Raw genomic sequence first — 13447 nt, forward strand, 5'->3', positions numbered from 1 at the left:
AACCGCAGACATAACGTTGAGCAAGGGAAACTAACCCACACGAGTACCTGCTATATGATTCCATCCATATAATGCACCTGAAAAGTGAAACCAGAGGATGCTATTAGAAGTTGGGACGCTGATGACATAAGAGGGTCTGGAGATAGTCTCTTCATCTGAGTGCTTGTGACACAAAAGTGATCACTTTATGAAAAGGCCTGAACTGAACAAAGCATCTGTGCATTTCCTTTTTATCTTTTTAGGGCCACACCCACGGCTTATGGAGGTTCCCAGGCTAGGGATCCAATCAGAGCTGTAGCCACCAGCCTATACCAGATCTGAGCCGCATCTGCAACCTACACCACAGCTCACGGCAACGCTGGATCCTTAACCCACTGAGTGAGGCCAGGAATGGAACCTGAAACCTCATGGTTCCTAGTCGGATTTGTTTCCACTGTGCCACAGCAGGAACTTCATCTGTGCATTTCCTGTATGTATAGTTTCCATCAGTACAAGGTTTACTTTAACATGTATCCTGGTTTGGACAATGGGTTAAAAATTCCTGGAGTTCCTGTCATGGCTCAGTGGTTAATAAATCCAACTAGGAACCATGAGGTTGTGGGTTCCATCCCTGGCCTTGCCCAGTGGGTTAAGGATCCGGTGTTGCTAAGAGCTGCGGTATGGGTTGCAGACGTGGTTCAGATCCCGAGTTGCTATGGCTCTGGCACAGGCTGGTGGCTACAGCTCTGATTTTACCCCTAGCCTGGGAATCTTCATATGCTGTGGGTGCGGCTCTGAAAAGACAAAAAAAAAAAATTCTTGTCCTCCTCTGCCCACCTCCTCCCACCTACCGTCCATGTTGGGCTGGACCTCATACCTCACCTCTGTGCCTTTCAGAAAATCCCAATTAACCCAAACACTAAATGGAAGACCCACTCACACCAGTCTTTTTCTTTTTCTGGCCTTTTTAGGGTTGCACCTGCAGCACATCGAAGTTCCCAGGCTAGGGTTGAATCAGGGCTGCAGCAGGCAGCCTACACAGCCACAGCAATGCTTGATCCTTAAACCACTGAGTGAGGCCAGGGATTGAACATGCATCCTCACAGATACTAGTTGGGTTTGTTCATTACCCCTGAGCCACAATGGGAGCTCCCACACGAGTCTTTTCCTCTGCTCTTCTAAGAGCTGCAGTTGACTCGGAAGCAAAAGGTGAACTGATAAGCCACTATACTGACTGCAAGGATGAAGACATGAATCCCCAAAGAATGCTCAGGGACACCCCAGCCTCCACAAACCTCTGCATTTCCAAGCCACAACTGAGAGACTATCAGGCTCTGCTACTCTACTTAGCAAGGCAGGAAAAGAACTAACAGACATCAGGAAGAATTTTCAATAGCCCAAGTGAAAATGAGCTTAACCTTCAGCTGTCCTGAAAAATAACATTGACCCGAATTCCCCATTCCCTGGACATTCCTGTTGGGTTCACTGAAGTTCATTGGGTTGTCCTTGTGAAAATGGTATAATCCAATTCGGACAGTAAGAAAATGCTTCCTGTGGGGAAGCCTCCTTCTGATATGACCGATTCCCCTGGCACCCCTGGCTTAGGCCTTGACCAAAGGGGTGGATGCCCCAGGCCTAGAATAACTCCCTCTCCCAGCCTGCTCCCCATGCCCACCACCCCAGTCCCATTAAAGCCTGCCCAAGTCCATCTCCTCCAGACTTCTCTGACTACCGGAGCTCCCCTCGTCTCTCCTCCTGCAGCACCTGAGTCTCTCTTTAAGCATCCAATCCCTGAATTCAAATGTCAAGAGTGTAGGAAACATTACTTTGTTCACTGAATGTACCTCCAAGAGCTTGGACTAGTCTTTGGCACATAGTAGGCCCTCAATAAATACTGACTGACTGAAAGCTTTCCCCTCACAGCATCTCAGGGACTGTTACTCAGCTTTCTCTGGTGTTTCTGGTTTTGATTCCTCTAGATAAGAAATCTGCTGGGGCAAGAACCAGGTCTTATTCATCTTTATCCCTGCCAATCACCCTTCTGTTTAATATATACTTAGAGCGAAGAAAGGAAAGGAAGCCGGTGCCCAGCATTTGCAATCCAGAAAGAATGGAGGTGGGGGTCACTGGGTAGAGCTATTTGGATTCAAGGGTGTGGGTCATCCTGCAGAGGCACAACCTCCTATATTTGCCTATGATTTATGAGTTATTTATACCTGCCTCCTTCCAGAGGGTTTGAGCTGGCTTACAAAAACAGACATGACACAAGGTAAAGAAACGAGTTGGGGAAGAAATCAGAACGAGAGGAAAATAAGATCAAGTCAGCTCCTTAGACGTGGGCCAAAAAGTTGGCCAAGTTTTCCCACAGCCATCGGGGGGTCGGACGTCCCTCCTGCTCAGAGACCACCACTGGGCACGCGAGGCCTGGAGAGAGGTCCCGAGGCCAGCAGCACCCAAGGGAGAGGGCCTTGGAAGGACCGCCGGCCTAGAAGCCCGGGCGGCCTTGGGGAGGGCTGTGGAGCGGCGACGGGCGCTCGCTCTGGGCGGCCTCTCCCCGCCCAGGCGTGGAGGCCCGGGGTGGCCGGCAGGAGCCCGCGAGCCGAGCAGGTAGGGTAAGAACTTAAGGATCGTTCTTCCACTCAACGCTGCGTAGGTTCTCCAGCCAGCAGCTCAAGGCCCTCCGGGCACATCGCCTCGCGGCCTACTAAGCGCGCGCTCGGCACACGGGGCACAAAGATGGAGGGAGCAGCGCGCCTTCCCCACCGCCCCACCCCCACCCTGCGCTCCAGACAAAGGGGCAGGCCGCCCCTCCCCCAGCCTCGCCCTCGCGGTTCCCCGCCACCCTCCGCTCCCTTCAGGCCGCCCTTCTGTGACTTCCTCTCCCCTCCAGGGACAGCCCGGGGACTTCAGAGGAACTGCCTTTCACCTGGGCGCGGGGCGGGGAGCCGGCGCGCGGAGGGCGGCCTCCCGGCCCACCCCTAGCCCGGGTCGGCCCCAGGCCCGCGCCCTCCTCTTTGAACCCACTCCATTGGCCCCCAGCGCCTTCCTGCCCCGGCGTCCCCGCCCCCACCCGGCCGAGCACGTGCTGCCCCCGGCCCCGGGTGGGGGCTGGGCCCACTCCCGACTGGGCTCCCCACCCCCACCGGAAACATTCCTGAAACATTCCTGAAACTTGGAGGCCCGGCCCCTCTGGTTCCCCACCCCGCCTCCACGCCGCGCTCAGGGTTTTCCTGGCGTTCCCCCTCCGCCGCCGGCTCGCCCCCTGAGGAGGGGGCTGGGCCGGGGCCTCGGCCGACCCGGGAGGAAGAAGGGGAGCAAAGAAAAACATGAGTCACAGCCGTGTGTCACTGGGCCGCGTTGCAATTCCCTGCCTCACGGGAGGTGTGGAAGGCCGCCTCGGGGATCAGGGGCGGGGAGGTGCGCCCGAGGAGCCCCCGGCCCGGCCTGCAGGGTGCGCCTCTGACAGCGCCCTTTCTTCTCCCACCGCCCTCCCCGCCATCTTCCCACTTTGGTTTCCTTCTCGTTCGTGCAACAAGTCTTTGTTGCGCCGGGCGGGCCAGGCGTGGCGGGTACCGCGTGCGTAGACCCAGTCCCTGCCCTCAAAGCGCTTCCACGCGACCACCGGCTCCCGCTATTTTAAAAATGAGTCACGGCGGAAGGAGCCAGGGCACCAAGTAGGACCGCTTGTCTCCCAAACACCATCCGGGTCACCTAAAGGAATGACTCCTTCAGGTTTGCCTGCAAACGAGCCAATCGTTTGCCTCGCTTTTAGGGCTGCACCTTGATTGTGGTTCACTCGGGCCCATTAAAAAATTTAAACTCTGGATTTCACAAGTTTCACGTGTCAATTTCACAAGGCCCCTATTTCACCAGCCAGCCAAACGCGGATTGGCCCCGAAATGCACAGGCTGACACCTGTCCGCCCAGGGGAAATCTAGGAGCCGCGTATCTGGGCGAAGGTGGCAGCGGGTAGGCCGCGGAATTCTCCAGCCTGCGCGATTCTCTCCACCCTTGCCACCCGCGCACGTCCACGCGCCCCTGGCCCACACGCCCGGCAGGCCCCTAGAGGTGACTCTCCCCGGGACACCGTTTCCACGAGTGAGGACGCCCTCCCCCGGCAATGGGCTCCTTGGTGATTCCTCTCAACAGCTCCCCACGTCTCCCGGCCCGGGTCCGTGAAGACTGGGCCGTGGCCTCGGGTTCGCAGCCCAGGCCTCCCGCGCGCCCGCCCCCAGACGCCCAGCACCGCACGCCCCTCCCCGCAGTCAGCACCCACCCGCGCGACGGCGGCTGGCTGGCGGCCGCCCTTTTAAATCTCCGGGCTCATTTGCATGGTCCCGCCCCCCTCAGTGACACGGCTGGCGCGGGCGGGCCCGTCCCCCCTGCCCCTGGGTCGCTCTTTTTAAGCTCCCCTGAGCCGGGGCTGCGCTCCTCTAATTGGGACTCCGAGTCCGGGCTATTTCTGGCCCTGGCGCGGCTCCAAGAAGGCGTGAGTTCGCGGCCCCTTCGGTGGCTTCTTTTTTTTTATATCTATCATTTAATTAAATTATTTATTTATTGAGGCCGCGCACGGGCCGTGCCTAGCTTCCTGCCCCTCGCCATCCTTCGGGGGAGGGGGAATATTTTTGTCCTCCTGCCTGGATGTGACATATAAATACCCCGCGGGGGCCTGGGCGGCGAGCACGCGGCGGCGGCGGCGGTCTCTTGAGCGCCTCTGCTCTCTCTCCCGGTTTCAGATCCGCATTTGCTACCAGCGGCGGCGGAGCCAGGCCGGTCCTCAGCGCCCAGCACCGTCGCTCCCGGCAGCCCGGAGCGCGCACCGCAGGCCGGCGGCCGAGCTCGCGGTGAGTCGTCCCCGGGGCCCGCGGCGGCGGCGGCGGAGGGGGGCGCCCGCGCCCCCGCTGCACGCCGCCCCTCCTGCGAGCCGCCCGGGGCTGCAGCGCGCGCCTCCGGCTTTATTCCCAGGCCGGGGCTGCGCGAGCCGCCGGCGGGGGAGGGCCGCGGGGGCGGGCGGCTGGGCCCGGCGGCGCGGGGCGGGCGCCCGCACCCCTTCCCCCGCGCCGCGGGCGCCCTGCGGGGGGCGGGGACCCGGGAAAGGCGCGCGGTGGGGGAGGGGGGGCGCGCGGCTGCGGCGAGCGCGAGTTCTGCACCCGGCAGAGCCCGGTGCACCTCGCGCGGCCGCCGCTCCCGCCCGAGCCCGAGCCGGGGCCCGGGATGTTGGGGGCGGGGAGAGGAACAGGCTGCGGCGCCGCAGGAGAGTGGGGGGCCGGGCGCCCCCCGCAGCCTTGGGAAGTTCTAGAAGTGAGGCGGATAGGCAGGAACCCCGCAATTCGGCCTAACTCCAGTTCGGCCTTACTCCGCAGATGAGGCCGAATCGTAGGGAAGGGGGGTTGGGGCTTCACCCCGACCCCACCTCTGGCCCGGCCCGCGCCTCTTCAGCCCCCAGGGCCCGGCCTGCCCTCCGCCCCCACAAACTGGTTTCTCTGCTTTGCTGGGCTCTGTTGGAACTAGTCCCTTTGACTCCCCGTTTCCATTTTTTTTTTTTCTGGGGCTTTTATTTTGCGGGGAGGGCGCAGAGGGTGGTGGCTTTCTTCCTCTCTGCGCGCGCCAGGTTTCCTGCCCCAAGGCGGGCTTGGGTGCCCCCTCTGGCAGGAAGTGGGGCCGGGTGCACCCGCGTGGCGGTGCATGCAGTCGGGGTGCACCGATTTCCCGCGCCTGCAAGAGCGGCCTGTGCCCCTCCCCCCGCGCGCGCTGGCCCCTCGTCCCGCCGGCCCATCTGCAACCGCCGGGCGCAGACACTTGCAGAGTCACCCTGGGCCAAGGTCTGGAGCAGGGGCCACAGGGACTTAGCCAGCCCCCCGAGGGGTGAGGAAAGCGGCGGGCTAGGAGTGTCGCTGGGAACCCATTCCATCCTGCTGGCCAACTTGCTCCGTGACCTTGGGCAACTCAGCAGCCCTCTCTGGGCTACTTTTTTGGGGAAAACAAGGTAGTTCCAGGCTGGTTTCCTAGGGTCATTCCTGCAGATGGCCCTGGCATTTGTGGAGCCCACATTGCCAGCACAGTGTGTAGGGAGGACAAGCTGGAGGCTGGAAAGGCCTTAATGTAAATCAGTAAGGATTTAAGGAAGGATCGAGGTTGGGCCCTAAACGTGGCTTCACCAAGCCAGGCCTCTCTGATGTTCAGAAACAGGTGGAAGAGACAGAGCATTTGTCGGTCTCACCAGAGAGGGCCTCAGGCCTTCCTTCAGTTTCCTGGAAGCCTCCATCTGGGGTGGGGGCGAGTGGATTAAAGGGTCCCCAGCAGCAAGAGGTGGGGGGAAGCACCAGATGATGCAAGAGCTTCCAGGGACACCCACCAGGATCCCCAGGCAGGCCGGCCCAGCCTTGCTGGGATTAGGGGCTGGCTTCGCCCAACTGGAACCCCCTCTGAGGGGGCCTTCAGCAGACCTCATGTGAGGTCAGCACTCATTTAGCTGATTAATTTTGATGTTTAGTTCTGAAGGGGGTCCTGTGGTGTAATATAAGATTCTAATCACTGCCTGTAATTACAGAGCAGGCCAAGCCACTAATGATGGAGCAGGGTAAATCACCAACCACCTTGTTTAAAAGGGTCTTCAAGTCTTGAAATATTATAAAATAGAATAATTACCAGACAAAGTCTCACCGTCTGGAGCATTTCGAATCTTGAGGATCTGGGCCTTGGGCCCTGTGAAAATCACGAGTTTGCAAAAACGGTTTTTCCTCTCATTGGGTTAAAATTGGAAATTGTCTGAATCTGAAAAGGGGGAAGAAGTCATTTTCAAATGTTGGCCTTCTCGTTTTGATTGGAGTGAAGATTTCCCTTGTTTAAGAACTTTTAACTTCTACTTGGTTTGACCTGCAGTCTGGAGAGGGAGTTGAGGCAGGTGCATTATCGTTCCCCCCGTTTGACAGATTGAAGGGTTTTCAGAAGTGGAGCCATTTGGGCCCACCCTTCGCCAAGGCCAGGAAGAGATTGGTTATCAAGGAGGTGTGGGACCATAGGCCTCCCTAAGACACATCTATCTGTAACTGGGGCTAACTGGGAGGATAGGGATGGGGGTTGGAGTCGGGAGGACCCTCACTGTCCTTTCTTAGCCTCTGGAAGAGACTCCCAAACCAAGGGAGATTTTAGGTAAACTCCGCTAGTAGAGCTGATTAAGCCTAAACAGGCCTCTAATGAGGGAGAGGATGCTAGAAAAGAACCAGGAAGCTTTTAGGATCAGGCCTGCTAGGGCTTCCGGGGGCCAGCTAGCATCTTTTAGGAGGGTCCCTCTCAGGAGAAATCCCCACCCCGCCTGTAAGCTCGCATCAAGGAGAAAGATCTTACCTGACTCCACATGGGTGGGGTGATGGGCAGGAGGAGACTGGTTTCTTTCCTCCCCTCACCCACTATGTTTTTAGCCCCCTCCTCCCTTCTCAAATTGTCCCCACCTTTGAATCCCCAAGGCTTTACCCAGGGAGAGGGCAGCAGAGAGAACTGGTGGGGCAGGCCCCAGCCCTGGCCGTGCTGTGGCCCTGACGGGGCTCGGTCCTGAGGCTGGGGCCCTGGCAGATGGGCGGTACTGTGGACAGGGTGGGCCCGTGGTTGATGTCCATGGCTGTGGGGGGTCCCTGGGCTCCCCCTCTGCTGCCCCCTTGTTCCCTGTGAGCCACCCAGGCTCGGCTTTCTCTTAAACAGGAGGGGCAGCTTGGTGGAGGGAGGGGGCTCTGGCAGTGTGAGGACACCCATCTCACCCACACCTTTGCCGGGGGGGGGGGCACCCATGGCCAGATCTGAGCTGGCCCGGGCCCTGTGGGGGTGGCAGGACAACAAAGAGCCCTTCTGAACAGGAGATAAGGAGCTGATTAGGGCCAACGGCCGGGCCCGCCCTGCGGCTGCATTCTGGGACTGGGCAGACCCCCCCATCAGCCGGAGTGGGAATCAAGGGTCCCCTTGGGAGCAGGCATCCTGTTGGGTGTATGGAAGATGGGGGTGGGTAGGAGGTGGCTAAAGCAAGATGCTTTGTTTCAAACAACTTTTCCTGTCTCCCAGCAGCATCCCAGCCGTCGCTCCTCCACCTGCTCTATAGACAAGGAAAGATGAGCGAGTCGAGCTCGAAGTCTAGCCAGCCCTTGGCCTCCAAGCAGGAAAAGGACGGCACTGAGAAGCGAGGGCGGGGCAGGCCGCGCAAGCAGCCTCCGGTGAGTCCCGGGACTGCGCTGGTAGGGAGTCAGGTGGGTGTCAAACCTTTGCCTCTGTTTACTTCTTTGGGCTAGGGAGGTGCCAGGCGTCTTGGCAGCTGAGAGCAGAACTGGCGGGGCGCAGAGTCCTTCCTGTACATGTGTGTTCTGTCCACACGTGCACATACCTCTCAGAGGAGTGCGAGCCTCTGCCAGGGTCCAAGCCGAAGGGACCCGGTGGTCAGGCAGGCCAGTGCTCACACCGGGGTAAAGCACCCAGCCTTTGTTTCCACCTCATCGGGGCACAGTGCATTTGTGAAACGTGGTAAAGGTGAATTATAGAAACGCGAAATGACACATGTGTAAGCCCGGGGTTTTCACTTGTTATATTCCTCACACACAGTATTAGCCTGTTAGTTTACTCCAAAGGTTTCTAATTACTTAACTTACTGTCCATTTCTCTAGTTCCTCATTCCAGTACAGTAAAAAGTTTCTGGGCTAGCACCTGTTCATGGGCCTCCTTGAGTGGCCCTGGGTTGGGCTCTGCCTCCACTCTCTAAAAGGAAATTGAAGCCCAAGAAGTTGACAGTGTTGAGGAGTTGGTGCAGAGTGACTCAGAGCCCTGATTCTGTCCCACCCCTCCCCCCAAAGGTCACGTGAGGTTAAAAGGCCACCCTGGCACTTTGTGCGCCCCAGGGAGCTTGGCCCGTCAGGCTGTGGGGACCACCTGTTATATGGTGGAGATCTTGGTGTCTGTTACAGGGGGGCAGCTGTCCCCAAGTGAGGGGCAGCGGCTGGTGGTGAAGCCCAGTTACTTCCTTTTCAGGGGGGAGAGGAAAGGAATTGAGGTCGATCCCTGGCCTTTAGATGGCAGGCAGTTTGTGTACCTGGGCCTCCGGCTTCCCCGTCTGTAGGTGGAGAGACCTGGCGGAGCCAGGGGTCATGAGAAGTCTAATGGGTGCTGGACTCGAGCTGCCTCATGGAGGGCCCTCAGCTCGTGGGGAACTTGTCCTCTTCATCTGGTCCTTTGGCCTCTCCCAGCCTCCTGTTAGCGGCGGTCATGGTTGTGGGGGGATCAGAAGGGGTGTTGGGTTACTGGACCACGCGCAGCCTGGGGAAACCATAGCTGACGTGCCTTTGCTGCCCAGAGCCTGTGCTGCATGTAGCAGCTTTTTATTCTGTCTTGGGCTTAGTACAATTTCAGTGGCACTAATGGGCAGGGATCTGGGGCTCCAAGATCTGGACAGAATCCTCTGGGGGAGGCAGCCTGGAGGTCCCTTCTGTTTGGGGGGATGTCCTCTCCCACCTCCTGCATCGCCCTGGACACTGGCACGTCCTTCATTGTACATTGTTCAGTTTTCGTGACTCTGCAAGGTAGGTCTTGTCACCTTTGGCAGATGAGGGGAACTGTAGCTCAAGCATAAAGCATCTTGCCCAAGATCTTAGACCTAGGCAATGGCAGAGCTGGGATGCGAACAGAGCAGCCTAAGAAGGGGTTTCTGTCCCCATGACACCCTTCCCAATGGGCTTCTAGCCTCTTGTCATTTTACTGTCACAGGGAAGCAAGGGGAGAGGCCTTGCAAAGGATGTTCAGACTGGGCACCTGAATCCCCAGGGCTGTGCCTGCCATGATTCCTGTGGATTCTGGAGTGGGGCTGTCGGGGTGGGGGTGGGGTGGGGCAGAGACTGTCTGGTGAAAGAGGTGGGACACTGGTGTCTATGCCCTGACCGTTCCATCTGTCTTTGCAGAAGGAGCCCAGCGAAGTGCCAACACCTAAAAGACCTCGGGGCCGACCAAAGGGGAGCAAAAACAAGGGCGCCGCCAAGACCCGGGTGAGGCTTGAAGGGGTGGCTCCTGGTGGAGGGAAGTGGGAAGTAACCCCCGTCCCCTGCAAGCAGCTGAGGGAGGTCTGGGAAGGGGTGGGCTTGTCCTGATTCTCTGCATGCCCTTTCTCTGGTACGTGGGCCCGATGGGTCTTGGCTAGTTGAGGAAAGTGGGGTGATGGCCGAGGCCTAACTTCTAGGGCCTTGTCTTGCCCAGGACACTGGGGAAGTCAAGTCAGATGTCCCAGAGCTTTCCTGGTCTGGAGGGAGGCCAGTTGGGCAGAATGGAGGGCTGTTCCCCCTGGGCTGAGATGTCACCTCCCCCCCAACCCCAGGCCGCCTGGGTCCTGAGGGTGGGGGAGCAGGCAAGGCCAGATCTACAGTGGCATTGGCCTTTGGAGAAGTTGTTTTGTTTTTTATTTTATTTTTTCTAAGACACGACTCATATCCTCTGAGTCACGGGTGAAGGAGGGAGTGGGGGCGTGTGTGTGTATGTTGGGGTGGGGGGCGGTGTGGCCGGCCAGTCATCCCCAGCTGGACTCCGGTGGGCCTGCTGGGCTGAGAGTCCCGGCTGCCCCTCCCTGCTTGCCCTCGCCCTCCAGGGCACTGGTCACTGCGGGGCACCCGCCATTGGGTGAGCACTGTCAGGGACATTTTTGACAATGGATCTTTTCTCTGACCATCTAGAAAACCACCACAGCTCCAGGGAGGAAACCAAGGGGCAGACCCAAAAAACTGGTAGGTGAAGAGGCTGGGAAAGCAGCGGCGGCAGCTTGGCTCCTCTGGGGAGGCTCTTAAGACTGGGTGGAGCCCCCTGTCTTGTGTGTCCGATACAGAGAGACAGACTTTTCTGACCTGCGGGGCCAGGAGCGCTGGGACTTCGCACTTAGCCAGGCCCAGGAGGGAGGATCTGCCCAGGCCCGGGCTGTTGGGGGGCTGTGTCCACGAGCAGTGAAGCGGCCCAGGTGCAAAGCAGCCCGCACTCCTTGCCCTGCCCCACTGGGCCTGGTCTCACGCTCTCTTCCCTCGACTTCTAGACCAGGCTCAGAACTTCTAGGGCGAACGAAATGAGGGAGGGATCAGGTCCATTTTGACCCTGGGGCAGGAGGAAGCAGCAGCAGTGGAGCCCCATCCTGGGGCGGGTGGTGTCCGTGTTGGGTGGCAGCTGAGGTGGGACACCTCCTCACCAGGAGGCACCATCCACTTCTGGGCCCCAAATAGCTGAGGCCAGAGGCTGCCTGCAGGGGGCGCACTGCAGTGAGGGCCACCAGGGCCTTCCTCTAGGCCTCCCCTGCTCCCCACCTGTGCTCCCTGGGGCCTTCTTTCCTCCACCGCCACCACCATCACTGGGTGCAGGGGGTGAGGGGGTGAGGGGATGCTGGCAGGGCCCCAAGAGTGAGTAACAGGAAACAAGTTGTTTTGGAGTTTGTGCCTGGCACGGGGGCCCCCATGTGGTGTCCCAACATTCCGGCCCAGTGAGTGAGCCCCACACTTCCCCTTCCTCCCCGCCCTGGCCTGGGGTCAGCCCGCGGCCAGCCTGTTGTGGCCGCTCCACAGCCCAGCAGCTGCCCCTGCGGGCCAAGGCCACCTGGGTCCCCGGCACCCACCAGTGCAGTGAGGGGGCTCATTGCACCCTCCAGGCACCCTGTCCCATTTCCTCCCCTGACCACCTCCCTGCTCCCCCCACCACCCAGCCAGTCACTTCCTCCAGCCTAGTGCTGCCCTGGGCCCTGCCAGGTCCCTGCCTTGGGCCTGGGGGCCAAGGGCCTGGCTCGGTGAGAGCAGCCCATGTGTGTGGTTTTTTTCCCTCCCTTTAAATTCTTCCTTTTTTATGAATGAAACTGGGCCGTGGAGGTTGCTGAGTCACCCACACACTCAGCCCTGACTCATCCCCCTTCTGGAGAGCCAGGGAGTGCAGGGAGGGGTGGGGGCCAGCTTGGCCTCTGGGGGTGGCGGGGGGCAGGCCTGGCATTCCTGCTGATGGCCCTGCCCACCTCGCAGGAGAAGGAGGAAGAAGAGGGCATCTCGCAGGAGTCCTCAGAGGAGGAGCAGTGACTGCACCGCGCCGCCTGCTCCCCCGCCCGAGGAGCAGTTTCCTGCTGGGACTGGACAGCTCCGCTCCGCTCCCACTGCCCCCCCTCCCCCCAGGCCCGCGCATCCCTGCCACCCACCTGCACCCTCACCACCACACTACACTGCACACCAGCCCGGCCCACCAGCCCACCAGCCGCTGCAGGGCCCCGGCCCAAGAGGGAAGCAGTTTTCCTTGAAGAGATTTCGGTTTCCGGCAACCCCTCAGCCACGCGCGCCACACCTGCCCCCGCCCCACCCTAAGCTGACTCCCCACTTAGCCACTCCCTGTGCTGCTGCCCTCCCTGTCCCTCCCTCGGCCGTGGGGACATTGCTGGCTGGGCTCTTGGTTTGGGGGCCCCTTCTATCCCCAATTCTTTCCTCTGGCTTCCCACTGAGGGGCCTGGGAGGGCTCCCCTGGCCTTAAAAGGGGCCCAAGCCCCTTCTCATTAGACATGCCCCACTCCCTACCCACAGCAGCAGCAGCAGCAGCAGGTGTGGCCACTGCAGAGGGGGGACTGGCCCCAAGATGCCCCCGGCCAACCTGGGTCTCCCCAGGTGTGGCTCACCCACTTCCTTCCTTCCCCGCCTTGCCTAATCCCTGTGCTAGGCTGGGCAGCCCCTCTGGGGGGCGCAGGAAGGCAGGCAGGAGGGGTTTAAGCCCCCTACCCTGTCTAAGCAGGCTCCAGCCCACCCTCCCCCCCCCCCCGGAATCTACTGCAGTGATGGAAGTGCAGAGTCACCTTTATCCAGGGGAGGCCCAGGTTCCTGGGGCAGCCACTGAGGGTGGGCTCGAGTCCCTCCCAGTCCCTGTCCGCTTCTAGGCCTCCGTTTCTTCCCCTTCCCTCACGGGGCACTAATAACAAGGAGCTAGCCTTGCCCACTCCCACCCTTCTGCTCCTCCCCCGCCCCCCAAGGTTCTGGTTCCATCTTTCCTCTGTTCACAAACTACCTCTGGACAGTTGTGTTGTTTTTGTTCAATGTTTCATTCTTAGACATCCGTCATTGCTGCTGCTACCAGCGCCAAATGTTCATCCTCATCGCCTCCTGTTCTGCCCACATTCTCCTCCCCCAAGACCCTCTTAGGGGAAGGGGCCTGGGGCAAAGCAGGCTGGGTCACAGACCACCCCGGTCCCAGGGAAGGTGGGGCCCTGCCCCTAGGATGCTGCAGCAGAGTAAGGAGGGGGGCCTGTGTTGACTGTCAGGTGTAGGGGCCGCCTTCTCCCCGTTCTGTCAGGGAGGAGGCAGCCGATATTTGTCCCAGCCTGGGGGCCCCCCCCTCTGGTTTCCTATTTGCAGTTACTTGAATAAAAAAATGTCCTTTTCTGGACTGAGTCTCTTATGTCTCTGGGCAGGGGTCGCTCCTGAAGGGCTCTGCCCAGGACGGGGGAGGA

The 13447-nt window shown here is 59.7% G+C and overlaps 1 protein-coding gene across 4 annotated transcripts; it reads left to right on the forward strand.

The window, feature by feature from the left end:
• HMGA1 (high mobility group AT-hook 1) lies at positions 4060–13383 on the forward strand. Of its 4 annotated transcripts, none has more exons than XM_021098126.1 (6): positions 4060–4077; positions 4716–4823; positions 8035–8213; positions 9909–9992; positions 10671–10721; positions 11985–13383. In XM_021098126.1, exons 3-6 carry the CDS (start codon positions 8079–8081, stop codon positions 12036–12038), a joined length of 324 nt encoding a protein of 107 aa, XP_020953785.1. In that variant the 5' UTR covers positions 4060–4077; positions 4716–4823; positions 8035–8078; the 3' UTR covers positions 12039–13383.

The sequence above is a fragment of the Sus scrofa genome, chromosome 7 (assembly GCF_000003025.6).
Source record: "Sus scrofa isolate TJ Tabasco breed Duroc chromosome 7, Sscrofa11.1, whole genome shotgun sequence".
Lineage (NCBI taxonomy): Eukaryota > Metazoa > Chordata > Mammalia > Artiodactyla > Suidae > Sus > Sus scrofa.

Coding starts and splice junctions, on each gene's coding strand:
- HMGA1 (XM_021098126.1), top strand. CDS start 8,079: ATGAGCGAGTCGAGCTCGAAGTCTAGCCAGCCCTTGGCCTCCAAGCAG. Junction 8,214..9,908: donor CTGCGCTGGTAGGGAGTCAG/GTGGGTGTCAAA, acceptor CTGTCTTTGCAG/AAGGAGCCCAGCGAAGTGCC. Junction 9,993..10,670: donor AGGGCGCCGCCAAGACCCGG/GTGAGGCTTGAA, acceptor CTGACCATCTAG/AAAACCACCACAGCTCCAGG.